Below are 17,938 nucleotides of genomic sequence, written 5' to 3'. Positions count from 1 at the left end.
CCACGGGGCCCTGCCGCCCCACGGGGCCCGGCCGCCCCACGGGGCCCGGCCGCCCCACGGGGCCCGGCCGCCCCACGGGGCCCTGCCGCCCCACGGGGCCCGGCCGCCCCACGGGGCCCGGCCGCCCCACGGGGCCCGGCCGCCCCACGGGGCCCGGCCGCCCCACGGGGCCCGGCCGCCCCACGGGGCCCGGCCGCCCCACGGGGCCCGGCCGCCCCACGGGGCCCGGCCGCCCCACGGGGCCCGGCCGCCCCACGGGGCCTGCCCGCGGAGTGAGAGAACGGCCCCATTGTCGCAGCTGCCGCCCAGGGAGATCGAGACGAACCGGCGACCTCTTGGCAATTCCTCCGCGTGCTCCCCATTATACCAATGGCAGCTCCCTTCGCTTCTCCATTCAAAGTGTTTCGATTACTCCCGAGACATCTTTAAATGTGCGGAAAACGGTAACCGGTTATTACCGGTTTTTCATTGTTACCGTTATTGCGAAATTATTTTGACAACCCTCAAGCAGACGTTTATATTCTGTTCACAAAGCTCGAGGAATCATGAACGTAATTTATCGATAATCGTTTACATTGTAATTTCGTGTCCGAATTAACGTTCACTAAGCATTCAACATTTTCACGAAATTTATCCCTGCGTAAATGAACACAATTTATGTTATAACCAAGAGTATCTGGATGAACTCAATCAAATACTAAATGCTAATAATTCCTGAGCTATTCAAAGCAATAAAATACACGTATCAGAGTAATTCAAAAATGAGCCAATAAAATGTGTAATCTTGACTTCAAGTTTTCGTTCACTGCAGGAATTCATATTCTTTGGGTCTTTCGGTAAAGTCACGTAGATGTGTAGTTGAACATCATTTTATACGATCGAATCCCAATCCATTTTAAATACGCAGAAGCCAATCAAACAATACATATGATTAACATAATTTAAGCAGTCCAATCGAATGCTCTTAATAGTAGCATAATTTATGCGTACCAATGAAACCTTCGCTATGTCATTAACATAATGTGTGCGGCTATATGAGAGACGTGACGCACCCTCCCGCAATCCTTTGCGCGCTCCGCCATTCTGTTCGTGGCTTTCTAGGTGAGTGGCTGTGTGTCGTGCTTTCTCCGCGGATTTTAATTAAGGTATGTTTTATTTCTTATTTATCTGCACACTTACGTTTATAGTACGTTTATAGTCTAGGCGATTTCGCCGCATGCAGACATTTGTGTTTTAATGCGGACATTTTTGGAAAAAAAGGTGGCTTTTTTGTTTCGCGGCCATTTTCTATTGTTCGGGGGGGGCGGTGAAGGCGCCTCGTTGCGATCGAGTTTTTCCCCGCGAGCCGCGTCGAGCTAAATCGTTTATTCTCAGTATTTTTTTTTTATTTAAGCCGATGTATTTACAGCTAGGATAATGAAAGCGAACTCCGGGCCGCGTGTTTTAAACCGCCATGTTAAGCGTCGTGGCCCCGAGAGGTTGCGTCTCATTGGCCCGTTCCGATCACGTGTCGCCTCTAGACCAATCGCGTTCGCAGGTTACCGATCCCCACCCACCAGGCCTTTGAAAGAGCCCTCTGATGGCGCCACTGCGCATGCGCTTAACGCCGAAATTCGTCGAGTGATCCCCACGTGGGCGGATGCTGTCTGCTGCTGGATGATGGGGGCCTCGCCACACGCCCTACCGGGTCGTGGGGGTTGTACGCTGGTGCATGCGGGGAACATATCGTACAGCACGACTGCCCTCGGGAACAATGCAAAGTCTGACATGAAGGTTTATGCGGTGACTTTTCAAATGTAACTGAATATTGATTTAAGTAAAACGTTAAGGAAAGTTAACCTGTATTGTACTTCGAAAACCGAACATGACCGTTCACACGAGGTTGTGGTTTCATACACGCGTTGTGATGGTGCTGGAATATCCGTTTCTTTGCCGTGTTGTAGGGCACGACCTCTGACCAGAAAGCATCAATAGGGCAGATAACATTAAAAATGTGGCGGTACATTGCCGAGGCCAGAGGTAGTGGATACAGGTTGGAGACTACGATGTGCTTATTCTCCAGCCCGTATACAATTTTATCATAGGGCAAGGCGTGCACACGTGCTGATTTGTGTTTAAGACTCGCTTGCACTCTATCTTGTCCGAGATAAAACGGTGCCTACGACTGCAAACAGTACATGGTCAACGCCAAATCAAAGCAATTGATGAGCTCGCAGCCAACTCCATTGAATGGCTAAGTGATCTAGACTTATTTTTGTTGCTGTTCCAAATTAAGTTGCTTATCTCTGCATCTCGACATACGAAATAAGACTAAACTGCTGTGTTTAATGCTCTCGAGATGGCTGAGCCCTGGTACTGGTCGGTACGTACCGCCGTGTCGTGTTTAACTGCACTTGCGTTTCTTGCAGGAACTCTTGTCTCAAGATGGGCGAGGTCGACCCAGGGAAATTGTTCATCGGGGGACTCAGCACCGATACAAATGAGAACGCGCTGGAGACGATCTTCTCCAAGTATGGGAGGGTCGCTGAAGGTGCGCTCCCATTTATTACGCGTCTTATCTGGGTCTTCTCTCGGCTCCGACCACTTGTACGCAAGTGTCGGAGCCCAGAGAAGATGCCTTACTGCTTCCACAAGGCGGCAGGTGGTGGTCACTACTGGATTGTTTTGTAACTTGCAACCCTGTTCTATCAGAGAAACTTGCATTATGTTGGCACTTGAGTTAGTGTTTTTTGTACAGAGCCAATATTGTATTCTGTCCAGAAGATCCCGAGCATCTTGTGCATATGTTTATTTATAGTGTATGGATACAGCTTTTAATCGATTATAGTTTAATTTCGTCCTGTTCACACATCCTATGGCTTGAACATAAATCTAGGAATTCAATATTTTGTGTGTAATCGGTTCACCTGACCCCAGCAGCTAATACAGGCTACTATGGTCATACCACTGTTCAAAAAGCTGGATTCATTCTTGAATCTAATTATTAGCCTGAATCAATTCATTGAATTACGAAATAGGGGAGTAAGGCATCACTCCCTACGTGGAGACCATGATCTGACCGAAAATAAATAATGCTTTTAATCCACTACTTCGTTAACTGGGTTCTGGCAGGAATGAACGAAAACTCCATTTTGAACAGTGCCATTCACACAAGGCCTCACATTGCTTTACAGAAAGTAATCAACCCTTAACAAATATAGCAGAATAAAATTGTACTAAAACAAATATATATTAACACGCACTGTAAGCCAAGTTTAATGACTTGCTGCACACACACTGTCCAATCTTTTCATGTAATTTTATGCTCTCGCCGACTTTTATAATGCACAGGAAAATGATTGTTAAAGATGGTCAAAGTGGCTAACCCCAAATCCTAGTAATACATGAAGGCTGTGATGTGTGCGGTCAGGTGATCCAAGTTGTGATCACGGTGCTGTGATGAATCTTCAACTCTGAGAACAAATGATGTTCACATCCTGTCCTCTAAGAAGTACTGAGCACTGACTACTTATGAACACTAGGGGTGGCCCGGAGGTCAGCGCTGAGCTTGCCACCATCGAGATCCATACTAGTCTCCAGTCTTTGAGTCCCCTCCTATGTTTCCCGTATTCACCTCCTGTCCTGTTTACCATTTGTTTTTGTCTTCTACTCCTTAGTTCATGCCTCTATATTCTGTCATTGTTTTGTCTGTGGGCCGTCTATCTCCTTTGGTTCTGTGCCCCTCTCTGCTGTACTTTCTTTCTCAATGGCTCTGTCTCTAATATCTACTCGTGTTCCTCCCCAGTGCTGATCATGAAGGACCGGGAGACGAACCGCTCCAGAGGCTTCGCCTTTGTGACGTTTGCGAACCCTGACGACGCGAAGGGTGCCGAGAGGGACATGAACGGGAAGGTGAGTGCTGTGACCCGTGCAATCTGCACCCCCCTCGGTTCCACCACACTGGTCAGAGTAAAACACTTGATTAGTTCCACACACTGTTTAAGATTAATCTGTTTGCTTGGCCAGGTTTGAACTTGAGACCAGAGTAGTCTCGTTTCCAAGAGTGACCTAGGTCACAAAATTGCCCAAAACAAAACTATTGCAATGAGTTCCACAGACTTTTCATAGATAAATTCAACTGATAATGTTCACACAGGCTCAAGCATGAAATTGTCTTAATATTACAACTGTCTGATTTGAAGTCGGAATAATGCAATAATTATTTTTTTTATCATGCCTTTCACGCCAGGGCATTTGAGCACTTTGTAATAAGGATGCCTTGCATAGAACCCAAATGCTTTAACCCGACATCTCACATATGCCCCGCTAGGCGTTACAGTGATGGCCTCCCCTTGCCCTCACTGTGTCACGCGAGGCACAGATTAAACTGGTTCCTAGTTTACACTCGGCCGCCACCTACATGGTCGCCCTGAATGATTGTGGAGCCAACAATGCCTCACTAACACCAATGTGGCTGTCCTGATACAGACAGGAGGGGGGGAGAGAACCCCGCGCCGGTTTAGAAATGCACTCCTGTTGATATCGCAGCCAGGAACAAAACTCGTGTAGTTGGGTTTGCAGGGTGATGCAGGAATGAACTATTGGAATATGTTCTCCCTGTACGTTGTATTTGTGTGTGTATCCAGGGCGGTTAACAATCCCTCTACTCAAGGCCGTAACGATTTAGTTTGACACACAAGACCCATCGGTGGACTCGTGATTTCTCCCCCCCCGCGTGTGTGCATGTTCCCCTGCCACAGCCCCTGGATGGCAGGAATATCAAGGTGGAGCAGGCAACGAAACCATCGTTCGAAGGCGGTGGTCGATTCGGCTCTTATCGGGGGTTTGGCTTCCGGGGTGGGCGCGGATCCTACCGAGGTGAGGCTCCTCATCACTAGGGTCCCTCCCTCGTTGCAGCTAGCTCGCTGACTCAATCTTGGACTTATTGGACTTCCTCCATCAACTGGCTCTTCTGCAGAGCACTTACCTATCCGGACACTGTCCAGGCTCAAACTTATTTCGCTTCCAAGATCTGATAAGTTGCGGGGCGCAATCAAGTGATCGTAACATCACGTAAACAAAACTCAATGTCACATATTCCACATGACCACCCAATGGGGATGGAAAATGGTTCTAGAATTGCGACCCCGAATCACACAAGGAGTGCGAATGACCCCGGTGCCGTGATGAGCAGTGAAGCACTGAGGCGACCGTGCTGTTGTGTTTTTTCCTCTAAGAAACTCTGAGCATCGGTCAGCTTAGGAACTGATCCAACTGGTGTCCGTCCAATGGGCCACGGAGAGTTTTGGCCCACCTGAAACAGATATGGATTAGTTAGTGGAAAGAGATAACACTGATTTGAAAACTGTCGAGAGATTAATGAGATAGGGATCTGATAACGGAAGAAGAGAGGTACAGATTAGTGAGATTAAATATAAACACGATATTAGTGCTATAGACGAAAGATGCAGATTAGTGAGACCTAAGCAGGATTGAATTTTGTTAAGAATTATTTTGTCATTACATTTATGCAAATTACATCTCAATGCTGAACATCACTAACCACGTTAACAAAAAAAAATTGCACGAACACCATAGAAACGAAATAAAAACAGGATCAAGGGTACAGAAGGCAGCGCAACACGAAGCAGCTGGGTCAATGGCAAACACCTAAGCTCCAACATCGACGAAAGTACATATCAACAACGAGTTTCATCCCATGCAGCGTCATCCATGCAAACGGCACCCCAATAGACTGAATATCATGAAGGCCCAGCACACAAGTCGTAGGCAGCAGCAAACTAAGTTTAGAATTGTAATTTGAAACTTGAAAGGGAGCTGTTATGTATGAATGTAGTGGATTACACAGGAGCTGCAAAAGATAAAGCACTCCCACCAACAGTAATGCATTTGATCTTCAGTCCAAATCTATTCTGTGTGGGGCTTTGAACGTTACATCCCTCCTATGACGAGAAATCACTGGACACTCAAAATTCCCTAACCCATCATTGAGCCACAGTAAAATGTGTTTACGAGACCACACTGAAAGATAGGCAAAATGCATTCAATTCACATTATCAATGTAATATTGCTATGTAGAACGGGTTCCTTAGAGTTCTAATTTACGTACCATTTGAAAAATATAAATTTAATGGACTTATTTGTAATATAGCACCTGCCTGTTTCTACCACATATCCCTGGCGAGTGGTGAGGGGAAGTTGTGATTGTGTAGGGAAACTGTATGAGTATTGAAACCATTTCTGGGGGTACCCTGTGCTGCAGGCCGTGACAGGGATGGCTACGGAGGCCCCCCAGCTCGCCGAGACGGCCCCCCGTCACGGCGCGACGACTACGACGACTACTATACCCCCCGGGAAGGAGGGTAAGGGTGGACAAGCGGCGGTTTAGAGGGATTGAGGAGTGAGATGAGGGAACATTATCTCGCTGTTTGTGAGTGTTCTCCAGGTACTCGATGTAGGACTCCATTGAATATTTTTAGAGATGCATTGACACTTGGTGGATGTATAACAGCAGTTGTTAACCAGTAATCTCTGGTAAATCTGGGTGAGTTGCAGGTACCAATTACTGAGTGTAGTCAATCTCATTGACTTTTCTGGCATTGGAGTTCAGTGCAATGGCTACGACACCAACGCCTCCTTTACCCAGTGCGACCCGTGTCTGCCCCCACATACAACAGTTTCCTCCCGGTGTCGAGCATTGCCAATGCGTTTATGCACGTGTTGGGCAGTTTCTTCACGCATTTGTCTTGTGTAGATGGCGCAGATACGTGTGTATCGTTACATCATAATGGAAAAGCACAGTCAATCTCTTAGGAAGCTGACACGACACGCAAGGTGGTTTGGCCAGCAGATGGGCGTTGTTTCCATGACAGGACGATACCCATGTAGATGCAGCTGGCACTGCTTGTGTGAACTTCAGTGAGGGTTAGCCCAGTGCAGTGATGAAACTTCTGTGCTGAATACCTGATTATTTCACTTTGTCCTCTAAGAAGTACTGAGCACTGCGCACACCTTTGCCAGCAATGGCATAATTAAACAAATCAGGGGTGGTTTGCATCGATTAATATAAATCGAAAATGTATCCAATTTAATGACAATTGCACTTTAGGTATGTCATGAGATGAGGTAGAACCCTCCATGTTAGTGACTGGCCCACAGAATCGAATTTTCCCGCAGGCCTAGCCACTAATATTAATGACATGGCAGTCGAACCAATTCATATATTTTTTAAGATCGTGATATATGGAAAAACATTTTTTAAAATGATGTTTGATTGTTGTATACAATGGGTTCACATCACCCCTACAAGTCTGTGCTGATCCTTGTTAGAACTACACATGGAAGATCACATAACATGTTGTACAGTGCGGGTCTTTATGCGAGTCTGGGTTGTCATGAGTGCATGGGTCTCTATACGAGCCTATGCCGGTGTAGTTGTGAATGAAGTGTGATCCATCACCCATGCGACCGATCATTGCTGAACGTATGCTTTTGTACGAGGTACAAACAGACTCCATCTGGCATTCCCCAACGCCATCGAATGGCTTCTCCAAACTGAACATGCACCATACAGAATGAGACTCTTCACCCCTGCAGTCGCTGGAGGCACTGACGTTCACCGTGATGTTAAAGAGGGAATAATATTGTTAATTTGAGCTTACACTGAGCGCCGTGTGTTGGTGCAGCTACTCCGGCAGGGATTATGGAGGCTCGCCAGACTCACAAGAGCACTACGGGGGACACAGGGGCGACGGGTACAGAGCAGGGGCTCGTGCCTACGGGTGAGTGGGTGACGTAGAGACGGGTGAGTGACGTGGGTATAGGTGAGTAAGGGGAGGTAGAGACGGGTGAGTGACTCCATGTGGGTACGGTTGAGTGCGTGAAGTCGAGTGTGACATCTGTGAGTGGTGTGGGAATGGGTGAGTGATAGATGGTTGAGTAAGTTCATATTGGTACAGGTGTGTGGTTAAGGTGAGGGACCTGTGCATGTTTTTGTCTCTGCATTGTTCATGTGTTATCGTGTTTGCTCATGGATTTTCTTTTTGTGCGTTCCCTCTTTCCTGACCGACTTGGTCTCCTGCTGTCACTTGTGCTCCTCTCGCCGTGGTCTCCACGTGGCAGTGAGCGTGATGGCTACTCCAGCCGGGAGTCCCGCGACTACGGCGCCAGTGGCGGAAACTACAGGGACGCCTATGACAGCTACAGTGAGTGCCCCCACCAACCCTTCAATCGGTTCCCCCCTATCGAGCCCCTCCCCTTCCAGTCAAAAATCACATGCCTTATTACTCCCTGACAGCACCTTCCTTTTTTCCTGCCATTGCTTTAAACCTACGTCGACCAGCGTGGCAAAGTGTGGTTACATTTCTTGGGCATGGTGTGCGGAAACCCTAATCCTTAAGGTGGGTTGACTAAAGTGCTGTGCATGTGCATACGAGTGATGTGCTTGACCCATGCTCCCAGTGGACATGTACAACAACACTTCTTAATCCACTGCTGGATGAGCGCAGCCTGCTCTGTCATTGGGTTATTTGACCGTGCCTCACGATAGTGCAGGTTGGTTAAAGCTGGGAGAGTAGACGGGGAAACAGGACTTTTCATTATTTGCTGCCCTGCCTTTTCCACTCGTGAGACAACCTGTTTATGCATCCAAGCACTATCCAGCCACTCACCTGCTTTGGCTTCTGAGATCTAATGGGATCAGATGATTTCCAGGTGATCTGGTCTTATGCTTTTATCGGTAAACTGGCATGTGATTGGAGAAAATTGTTTATGCTAATAAAGGCCATCACTACTGCCCCCTTTACCCAAACATCCAGAACTTTGTTTGCACACCGTACTATCGTTTTAGAAAACCTGCCCCAAATTATTGTCTTTGTAGTTGTTACCGTACAAAACGACGAGTGTGAACATACTACATAGTTGCTAATTCAAGTAATATGATTGTCGTGGTGTATTGATGCATATGTCATTGACGGTCAAAATCATCGCATCCATAGAAAAACAATCCGGTTGCAGCGCTCACAGGGCAGTGCTTCAAATAGGTTGGAGGGGCCCACAGGTGCAGATGTCACAATTTTTTTAAGCCATGTACTAGGAGGGGGGTGCAACATTGTCCCACACCTAGGTATAGATTCATGTTTGCATTGCAGTCGATTCAATATTTCTTAGTTTTCTGAGCTGGAACTTTATCCATATTAAGTTGCAGAACCAATTTTAATTTGATCTGTTTTGCATGCAGTCATTGGTCACTGATCCAAGACCAACTCGCTACACTTGGGAGACCTGGTTTAATCCCTGGCAGCTGCCAATATTCCCAGCGATTCCAACTTAGCAGTCTGACCTCTGAGCTGCTTTGACACCTTGAGTCAAAAGCGCTGCAGTAATATTCTGAGTGGCGGCACGAATATGAACGAGTCGGTGTGCCAGGATGATTTAACTACACAAATCTCCTGAATCGAGGGTCTCTTGAAAACATTTGCCGTCCTTGACATACAATTCACGAACTCTACGTATAGTTGAGCATGCGCATGGCGAGCTGTCTGATGGGTAAAACCTTAATCTCTTGCTGCTGTTAGTCTCGTAGAGCTTCACAAACATCCACCATCTCTGGAGAGGTACATTTTGTTTAAAATAATTACGAGGAAGTGCATTTCAACAATATAACAAATGCCTGCTTTGGGACGGCAACCTGAGGCAGTGGCTGAATGTTTTTCATGTCCTAGAGACATTGCATCTTTCCAACGAGAGATTAAAATAGAATCGGAGTTATAATTGCCTTGTACATTTTTTGATCATTACACGTGTTTTTTTGTTGTTTTTTTTAGAAAAATGTGCTCTTGAGAATGAGAACTAGAAAAATGAAGTTTGCTTCATTCTTTTACAATGTAAAGAAGGAATATTGTGTTCATACTTCAAACGAATTGGAATGTTTTTTAAGTGTCAGCCCTCAGATTGTTATATAGAAGGACTCTCGAAGAGAACTCTGTAACAAAAAAGATGCAGATTGCTTTCAAATTTTGACTTTCACACTGGCTTATAAGCTATACCACAGCATCAATCGTCAATACACAGATTTTGCTATTTCCACAGACCCTAAGGAGCAGCTACAGGAATTCAACACTGTTATTTCATGCAAGTGCTATAAGCCCTTAACTGCGTCTGTTGTGAATTGCGTGGTCTCTGAATCAGCCTTAGTGGTGTCGCCACAAACCCTGTGTGCAGTTCTTTCCACAGCCACCAGAGCATGGGCATTATATCCTGAAATGAAGAGTTCTTGAGTATCGACACACAGATCTCATCACCTCTAGCTCATGAACCAAACTGCTCCCAAGTATTGATGGAATCCCATTTCAGAAACACAAAATTACTCATGAATAAATGAAATCCACATTCAAAAAGAAAGTGAAAATGTTTAGTTCATGTGGGATTATTTCATAGGCAAGTTGTCAAAAGCGCACACCTCTGAAACTCATGGATTCAACTTCTGCAAGGGCAGGCAGCGGAAACATTTGAGACCAACTCAAATCGCTGGGATTAAATGCAGGTCTAAATCAAACATTTGAGATCGACTCGCACTGGTATTAAACGCAGGCACCGGAAACGTTTGTGGTCCATTCAAGCTCCTGTAGGACTAAATGCAGGCAGCAGGACTGTTTTGTACCCGCTGAAAGCCACAATGTTGTAGGATTCACAAGTTGCGACTGAACCCCACAGGTAGCGCCCGTAGCGCCCCGCCCACGCGCGGCTCGTTTGGCGGTGGCGGTACCACCGCACGCTACGAAGACTACAGCGGCGCGAGCTCACGCGACGCTTACGGGGGCGGTGGCGGCACCGCGCGTTATGGCGCCTCCACTCGTGGCTCCGGGGACCGTCCAGGCCGGGGGGGCCGCGGCGGGGACGGTGGCCGCGGCGGCTTTCAGCCGCGCGATGCCTATTCGGCCGGCGGCCGCGGGGGGGGAGCCCCGCGTGACCCCTACGGCGGGGCCGGGGCAGGACGCGGAGGGAGAGGTGCCCCTAGAGAGTCGTATGGCCCCCCGAGGGACTCGTACGGCCCGCCCAGAGATTCGTACGGGGCCCCCCCCAGAGATTCTTATGGCGCCCCCGCTCGGGATTCCTATGGGCCCCCTGCCGCACGCGGTGGGGATTCTAGGGGCAGGAGCCGCTACTGAGCAGAGCTGAGCCCTGGATGTTAATGTCCCCCTCCCACCCGATTGTCATTGTTATCCCTGTCATTATTTCTACTACTATATACGACTAATGTGTGTTATTTGGCAAGCTCATGGACTCTCCGGCCAGTGAGAGTGCCGTCGGCAGGCGGTGGCCAAGATGTCATATTGTGTTTAGGCTGGTGTGAGGCATTATGGGAAAAGCCGAATGTGCAGCCGCTTTAATTTTCAGTGAGGCAGCGTGGCTGGTTAGCAATGTAACATTTATAATAGATTCCAATGCTCATAACACATGTGGAGTATTCAAACATGCGAGTTCTAATTCACCTGAAAAAAGGCGGTGCAACACGGTACATCGGCTACGTAATCAAATGACGGTGCAAATGAGAATGTTTTTAACTTACTCTGAGTCAAGACATGCTTAGTGACCATTGTACAGTGGCATTTATCTTGATTGGATATCGTCAGTACAGTGTTGTACTGCAGCACGGTTACCAGCTAGATCAGGATGCTGCCGCCACTGGTGGTCAATAAGAGGCGTTTGAGGTTTTTTCCATAATGCCGTGGGGCCTAATTTTTTTTCACTTTGGCGAGTCTCATTTGATATTAATGGTATTAATATTTTACGTATATTGTTAATAGACGTGCAGTCTTAGGATGTGTTCATGTTTCCAATTAAAATGGCAAGGTAACGACGAGTGCGATGTTAGATGGCGGAATAGATTTGCATTAAGAAAATCGACACTTGGATTTGTCAAAACATTTAGAAGGAACCTGATGTCAAGAGAGACAATAGCAAACATCTGATTTATAGGTCTGATGATTTAAAATGAAGGAAAACCATTACAGGAGGCTTGAGGGCCCATTTCAAGGGGTCTGGAACATGCTTTAGTTGACATCGGGTATATATCGGCCTTAATTTGCCGTCCAGGGAAAGTGAAATAACGCATGAGGCAAAAATATTCCAACAGCAACAAAATGGAGTGTCTGAATACGCAGACACTCGTCATGGAGCTGTTACATGTACATATTCAACACCAAAGCAGAATTTTCAAAATTATATTAAAAAAATCCCAATCTTGAGTAAACCGTCAACTTTTCTAACGTCAATGTCGAGCCGATTCCCACGTCTTGCATTTTTACTGCTGTGCTGGTGTTTTTAACAGTTGTCGGAAACGAACACAAGTTGGGTTCTCTTCTAAATACAGTCGCAACAGCGGAGTTCACGATGTTGTACACGCCGGGAGAACGTGTTTGCAATGCTGTTTGAGTTTTTGTAGTAATTCAACTGTCGTGACACTTGATAAACAAATAAACGAGAGAGACAGAAGTGAAAGTTTCCATTCAAATCACCAAGCGGGCTCGTGACAGAGCATCTCAGTCGTGCAGGTTAAACAGATTTAAGTGACCAAAACAAACCCAAATGAAATGGGCGCATCTCTCAAAACATCTCAAGCCAAAATAAAAAAGTATTGCGGAGTTGCCTTCAGTGGAACAGCTATTGAAACAATCAAAAGATTATTGCCTTGGAAGGAAAATTGAAAGTTTTTGAAATATGAAGTTACATTTCGTACGTTCAGTAGGGTTTGGCCATGCGCAATTCAAAGTCAATTGTGGAAACGCAGTCTGAAATGTGTTTAACCTGAAGCTGAAGGAGTGTCGCTACTCGTTTGTCGTTTGCCCTGTTCTCCATGATGGGATAGGACCAAAAGCCACATTGCGAGCTGAGCACTCGATAATCGTTCCACCGCGGTCGTTTTCCAACACTTTAACCAACAGTGGCAGCCATCCTGTTATTGCCAAACCATACATCCTTTACAACCACAAGTGAGGCTGCCAGCAACACGTTACATCTCCAGAGCGTGCATGTTCTGCGTTTTGCCATGCTGATGGTAATCGGTAAATAGAACATTTAAAACCTTTTCAATCAATTTGTTTAATTCCTGTTTAATTATTACGTGCACAAACCCATTGAGAATCCTCTTAGCAAGAGACTTCAGACTTGTAAGAGGAGAGCTTTCAATTAATCGGCTAGTACATGTTTCATTTGAGCTTTGGTACACTATACCCTGCTCTTGTGAACATCACAGGGTTTGTAGAGTCCGCTTCATAGCGACGGATGAAGCCCAAACACCAAGCTGCCTCGCAACTACCCATTCCCAAGAGGTCATGTCACATGGCATCTACGCAGTGTCTTCATGCAATTGCCAAATCTTTATTATCATCAGCAAAAGCAAAGCCCTGTTCACATGTTAATTACGATGCAACGTTAACTAAGCTTACATCGTTGAGCATGACCAGCATTCAAACGTAAGTGCGCTGATCAAATGCGCGGTTGTGTTTCGCATCCATGCAAATAGTGACACAGGCTCTTGTGGGAGCTTCAACGATTGAGAAGATCTGATCATTTTACCCTTTGTGACTTCACGGAAGCATGAAGGGTGAATCGTGGGCACATCAACGAGTCACATTAAAAGAATACTGCAATACAACGACGTGGGTCACAGCTACCCCATTGAAATGTTTACATGTGAGCACAGTTCAGGTTCATGAAATGGGAAAGCGAAACTGAACTTGGATTTAGAATACCAGACTGATAAAATTGCTTCACATTGAGTTAATTTTGTCACTGGTGTACCTTGGTAGGAATTCCAAAGTTGAAGGAACATTCTCACAAGTACACGGTTCATCCGTGGCCATGGTCTCATTACAATCTCCACGTAAACTAAGCTGCAAACCCAAACCAAGAGGCAACACTTTTAAACATTTAGACCAAAAAAACAACTTGCATGGAATAGCCTGCCTGTTTGTGTTGTCACGTGGCGACAGAAAATGAACTCTGCATGCCAATATAAAAATACTTCCTCGATTGTATTGGTTTGCCAGCTTTATTCACACCACCATGTGGGAGATTGTAGTCTGAGAGATTGAGCAATGTAAAAAAAGACCTCGGCTTTCTCAGATGCAAGGGCACTGCACCACCAGTCCGTGCTCCGAGCTGCCGGTTTTCATCAAACAGTAAGCGACTCCGACTTTCCGTTTTTTCCCCCATTCACAGCTCCTCTGCCATTGCCCTTCCAAAGCGGTGAAGGGGGAGGCAGTTCAATCGCTCATTCACACAGGCCGTTTGCATGCCAAGGTTTTTCAATTTTATTATTACGTGGTCCTTGTCTCTAGTAATTGGCGTTCTCTAGTCCTGTTTTAAAATGAGCACAAGTGTTGAATGATCAGTGCTCGGTGATGTTACGATTTAAAAAAGAAAGACGAGCATCTGTGCATCTCTGAACTTTGTTACTGCGCTCATTAGCAAATGTCAAATTAATTGCATCTCCAGTCGGTGTTGATGGGGTGAGAAATACAGACGCTGATATGAAGCAAATACAATGTCAAATGAGAGCCGTTTCATTCTAAATGGCATCTTTGAACGTGGCTGGAGTGTCCCGCTGGCATCCACGAGCCCCTCCATTGGCTTGCAAGGTGTTGTGGTGCCATCTCACACGATGCGTCTCACTTGCTTGATGATACATTGGTAAAAGTGTAACCGACTAGGGTCCACGTACAAGCAGTAGCCTGCCGTAGCTGTGATGCTGGGTTTGTTTGTGTCGAAACCGATGTTTAACGAATCCACTCCTGAAAGCCAATGTCACAAGGATTCAAACGGCAACATGGACGGATCAGGGTGGAGGAGTCAAAATTCATCTGGGACGGCAAGCAATGGAGGACTGGTAACTCAAAACAAAAGAAAGCAAAACCCAAACAAAAACATCGTCATTTTCCATTCATTTCCCCAGGGAAAAAAAACTTGTAGCCAGTTTTTTATTTTCTTTAATGTTTTCAAATAGATGAATGCAGCACGTAACCTTTCAATGCCAGAGTTTTCACTTGGTCTGAACTGACTTCATCGGATTCCACGAGAAAAACGTGTTTCTTGCCAGACTACTTGTCGAATGACACGCAAAACAAGAACGTTAATGTCAGAAAATCCTTTGTTTAGCGTTACAGAATATTCGGTGCATTGTTCAAAAACTGTCCGTCCCAACGTCAAACTGGGATTGAATTTAAACATTTGTCATGACAGAAAATATCTCCCTCCCCCCCTTTTCCTTGAGTGTGGGTTTTTAAGAAAATACCTTGTCATGCAGCGACTTAAAATGATGAATCTGTTGAATGATTTGGACTTGCGTTATCGCAGGGCGCTGTAGGGAAGTGTGAACGCTGGCGGGTGTCTGCGCTGCCGGTCGACCTCTAACGAGCATGTCCGCCCGTTCTCTTTGCAGAGTGAGCCAACGAGGGGTCCTTTGGCAATTCATCGCGATCCGAGCACCAACTGAATTTGGTGTCTTATGAACAAGCAGCCGGTTGGAAACGCACGTCCACTGAGAGGTACGTACCAGGTTTCATTACGCCCACTCGCGTTCTAAACCCCAAATTAAGGGGTGGCCAGATACATCTTTTCAAAGGCTCCCTGGCACAACTTGCACAAAGCAAACTTCCCCGATTCGAGCGTGGGAGTGGCTGACTACAGTGTATGTGACACTGCGTCATTAAAGCAGTTTTCTGGATTTGTGCAGTGCTAGGAACTAAGATGGCTCTTCTTTAAATCCATTCACGCAGGTGAATGCGCTGCCTCTAATTCGCATGCACCATTTCGCCTGCGTTCATCTATGGGGCTGAATGAAGACTTGAAAAATAACTGATTGTACATTGTTATTGAACCCAAGGGGCAGGAGAGAGATACCCTTCTCAACGTGCGATTTATTGTTTTTTATTTCTATTATTTTACACACAACTTGCAAACTGCAAGGATAAATGTCTTTTGTATGCAGATTTCCACACATGTTACTTTTAATGTAACTGCATTAAAGGTATTGACTATCTTACCTTTCCTGTACTGTGCATTCCTATCTTTGTAATGTAACTGTCTGACCTGCCTCGACTGGACATCTGTGAAAAAGCTTCATATCGCATCAGATTGCTCCAAGATAAATATTCTGATTCTGAACAATGCAGGTCATACACCAACAAGTCTCACTGACCAACATGGTGAAGTACATCACTCTTATCCCTCGTGATATGAGATCCTCTTGTCTGCGATTTAAATTCATTATCTGCGGGGTAAAAGAATGCAGATAACCCTATGGGTAACAGAATGGATTTGACACAACTCTTGTCCCCGAAGTAAATTGCGGATAATAGGACTAATGACTGTCAATTAGCCAGTATTAACCTGCTAATTATAGAAGTAATTTGCTTCAACTTATCCATGAAACAACTGAATATTAGGAAGCAGCATTGCTGTGCTTTATGGATACATTTGCAGAAATAGAAAGGAACAGGGCCACGGACCCCTACAGCTGCAGTAAATAATAGGAGTCTCGGATAATAGGGCTGTGGATAAGAGGAGTTCTGGATGGTCCAATAACCCTTACAGGTTTGGGGCAGCTCTCTCATCCAACAGTGGATTGACAAACAGGCTGTGCATGTACACGTGTTCACATTGCCAAGTGAAAGCTGCTCTCATTGTTTGCCGTGTTTGGTTCTTCCTCCACACGTGATGTCCAGAGGCAAACCCCCCCACCCTGCTTATCTCAATGAATTTCTCTCATCTCTTGGCTCTAGACTGAGAAGTGTTGGGATGGACCGTGCCGGCCTCGACGAACGATGAGGCTGTGTGCATCCAGCACCTCTGGAGGCATGGAGAGACGCAGCATTGAGGAGTTGAAGGCCTTGGGGAATCGCCCGGTTCTCGTCTTCATGACGCGGTCGCGTTGCACCGAGACTAGCTCCACCGGGTCCCGAGCCTTGTATTGATCCCGGGCGGCTGTTCCAAATGTCACGATAAAGAATATTACACGTCGTGAACTGACGCAGGATCGTTGAGACACCTTGGGTCACTCATAAATATGATTCGTGTCATCGCAGAACGTCGCGAGATTTGTCCCTTTGACAAAATGGCGTCACTTGGGAAACCCCAAAAGTCATCGGGTTTCTCGACAAACTTGCTGAGTCGGCAAATGCTGCTCACGCTTTGATATCGATCGCGGCAGTCACTTTACAATGTACAACGTTGTTGATGAGACTTCGTTTAATCCGATCCAATGCTTCCCATGGTTATGCTGAAACCGGTCCCTATCATTTAATTCTAACCACTGGCTCACCCGTCAATACAGATTATTAGTCGCACACTAGGACAGGAAGACTCCCTGTGTTTTTACTTTTGTGTTTAACTCATTTGTGTACACATGCGATTGGGAATTGTGAATTGGCGATGAAAAGCTGGATGTGAGAATGGGCAAAGCATATTTTGCAACAGTATTTTTATTCAATAAAACCCTCCCTGGAGAGATGCACTGCAGTTCCGTGTAATGTTTACTTTGCTCGCGAGTGTAGCAAAACCAGCCACATCTGGTGATTGGGGTTGGAGCAAGAGGCCCTTTACAGACATTGGAGATGCTGCGTTGATTGATGTGGACTCTTGATAACTCCACCGATCTGTGTGGTTATTTCTGCAAGTATTCACGGTTGTGTTTTATGAACTGTTATTCAAAAGAATATTGCGGTGCATACGAGGTGAGCGATGGCCACCTGGGAGGAGGTGTAGAATGCAGAATGAGACATTGGGGAAGTGGGAGATGGATCAGGGATTGTATGGAGTGAGAGCTGGAATTTACCCATTAAATTTCAAGTATGCAATTTTGGTCCAGTCGTTGCTGACTTGGATGAGGCCCATCCCTTAGGAAGAAATCCGGGTTAATCACAGGCCGCTGGACTTA

The 17,938-nt window shown here is 46.1% G+C and overlaps 1 protein-coding gene and 3 non-coding genes across 7 annotated transcripts; all 4 read left to right on the top strand.

Moving 5' to 3' along the window:
- The first annotated feature begins 1,042 nt into the window (after window positions 1-1,042).
- LOC133357244 (RNA-binding motif protein, X chromosome-like) lies at window positions 1,043-12,495 on the top strand. 4 transcript variants are annotated; one of them, XM_061575078.1, is made up of 8 exons: window positions 1,043-1,101; window positions 2,409-2,530; window positions 3,785-3,891; window positions 4,740-4,857; window positions 6,263-6,362; window positions 7,698-7,781; window positions 8,122-8,204; window positions 10,714-12,495. In XM_061575078.1, exons 2-8 carry the CDS (start codon window positions 2,425-2,427, stop codon window positions 11,166-11,168), a joined length of 1,053 nt encoding a protein of 350 aa, XP_061431062.1. In that variant the 5' UTR covers window positions 1,043-1,101; window positions 2,409-2,424; the 3' UTR covers window positions 11,169-12,495. The 4 variants fall into 4 exon arrangements, with proteins under 4 accessions (XP_061431062.1, XP_061431059.1, XP_061431063.1 ...); XM_061575075.1 differs by having other exon boundaries at window positions 7,686-7,781; XM_061575076.1 differs by having other exon boundaries at window positions 1,065-1,145; window positions 7,686-7,781.
- On the top strand, window positions 3,433-3,501 carry LOC133357353 (small nucleolar RNA SNORD61). Its single transcript, XR_009756964.1, has one exon. It is a non-coding gene; the product is annotated as a small nucleolar RNA SNORD61 (small nucleolar RNA).
- Window positions 4,297-4,432, top strand: LOC133357355 (small nucleolar RNA SNORA17). Its single transcript, XR_009756966.1, has one exon. It is a non-coding gene; the product is annotated as a small nucleolar RNA SNORA17 (small nucleolar RNA).
- Window positions 6,936-7,002, top strand: LOC133357354 (small nucleolar RNA SNORD61). Its single transcript, XR_009756965.1, has one exon. It is a non-coding gene; the product is annotated as a small nucleolar RNA SNORD61 (small nucleolar RNA).
- Window positions 12,496-17,938: the final 5,443 nt, after the last annotated feature.

The sequence above is a fragment of the Lethenteron reissneri genome, chromosome 57 (genome assembly GCF_015708825.2).
Source record: "Lethenteron reissneri isolate LAM-NWPU_2019-01 chromosome 57, ASM1570882v1, whole genome shotgun sequence".
In the NCBI taxonomy this organism is placed as follows: Eukaryota; Metazoa; Chordata; class Hyperoartia; order Petromyzontiformes; family Petromyzontidae; genus Lethenteron; species Lethenteron reissneri.
Note: the sequence above shows the minus strand (reverse complement) of the source record. Positions and strands in the feature narration are given on the sequence as shown.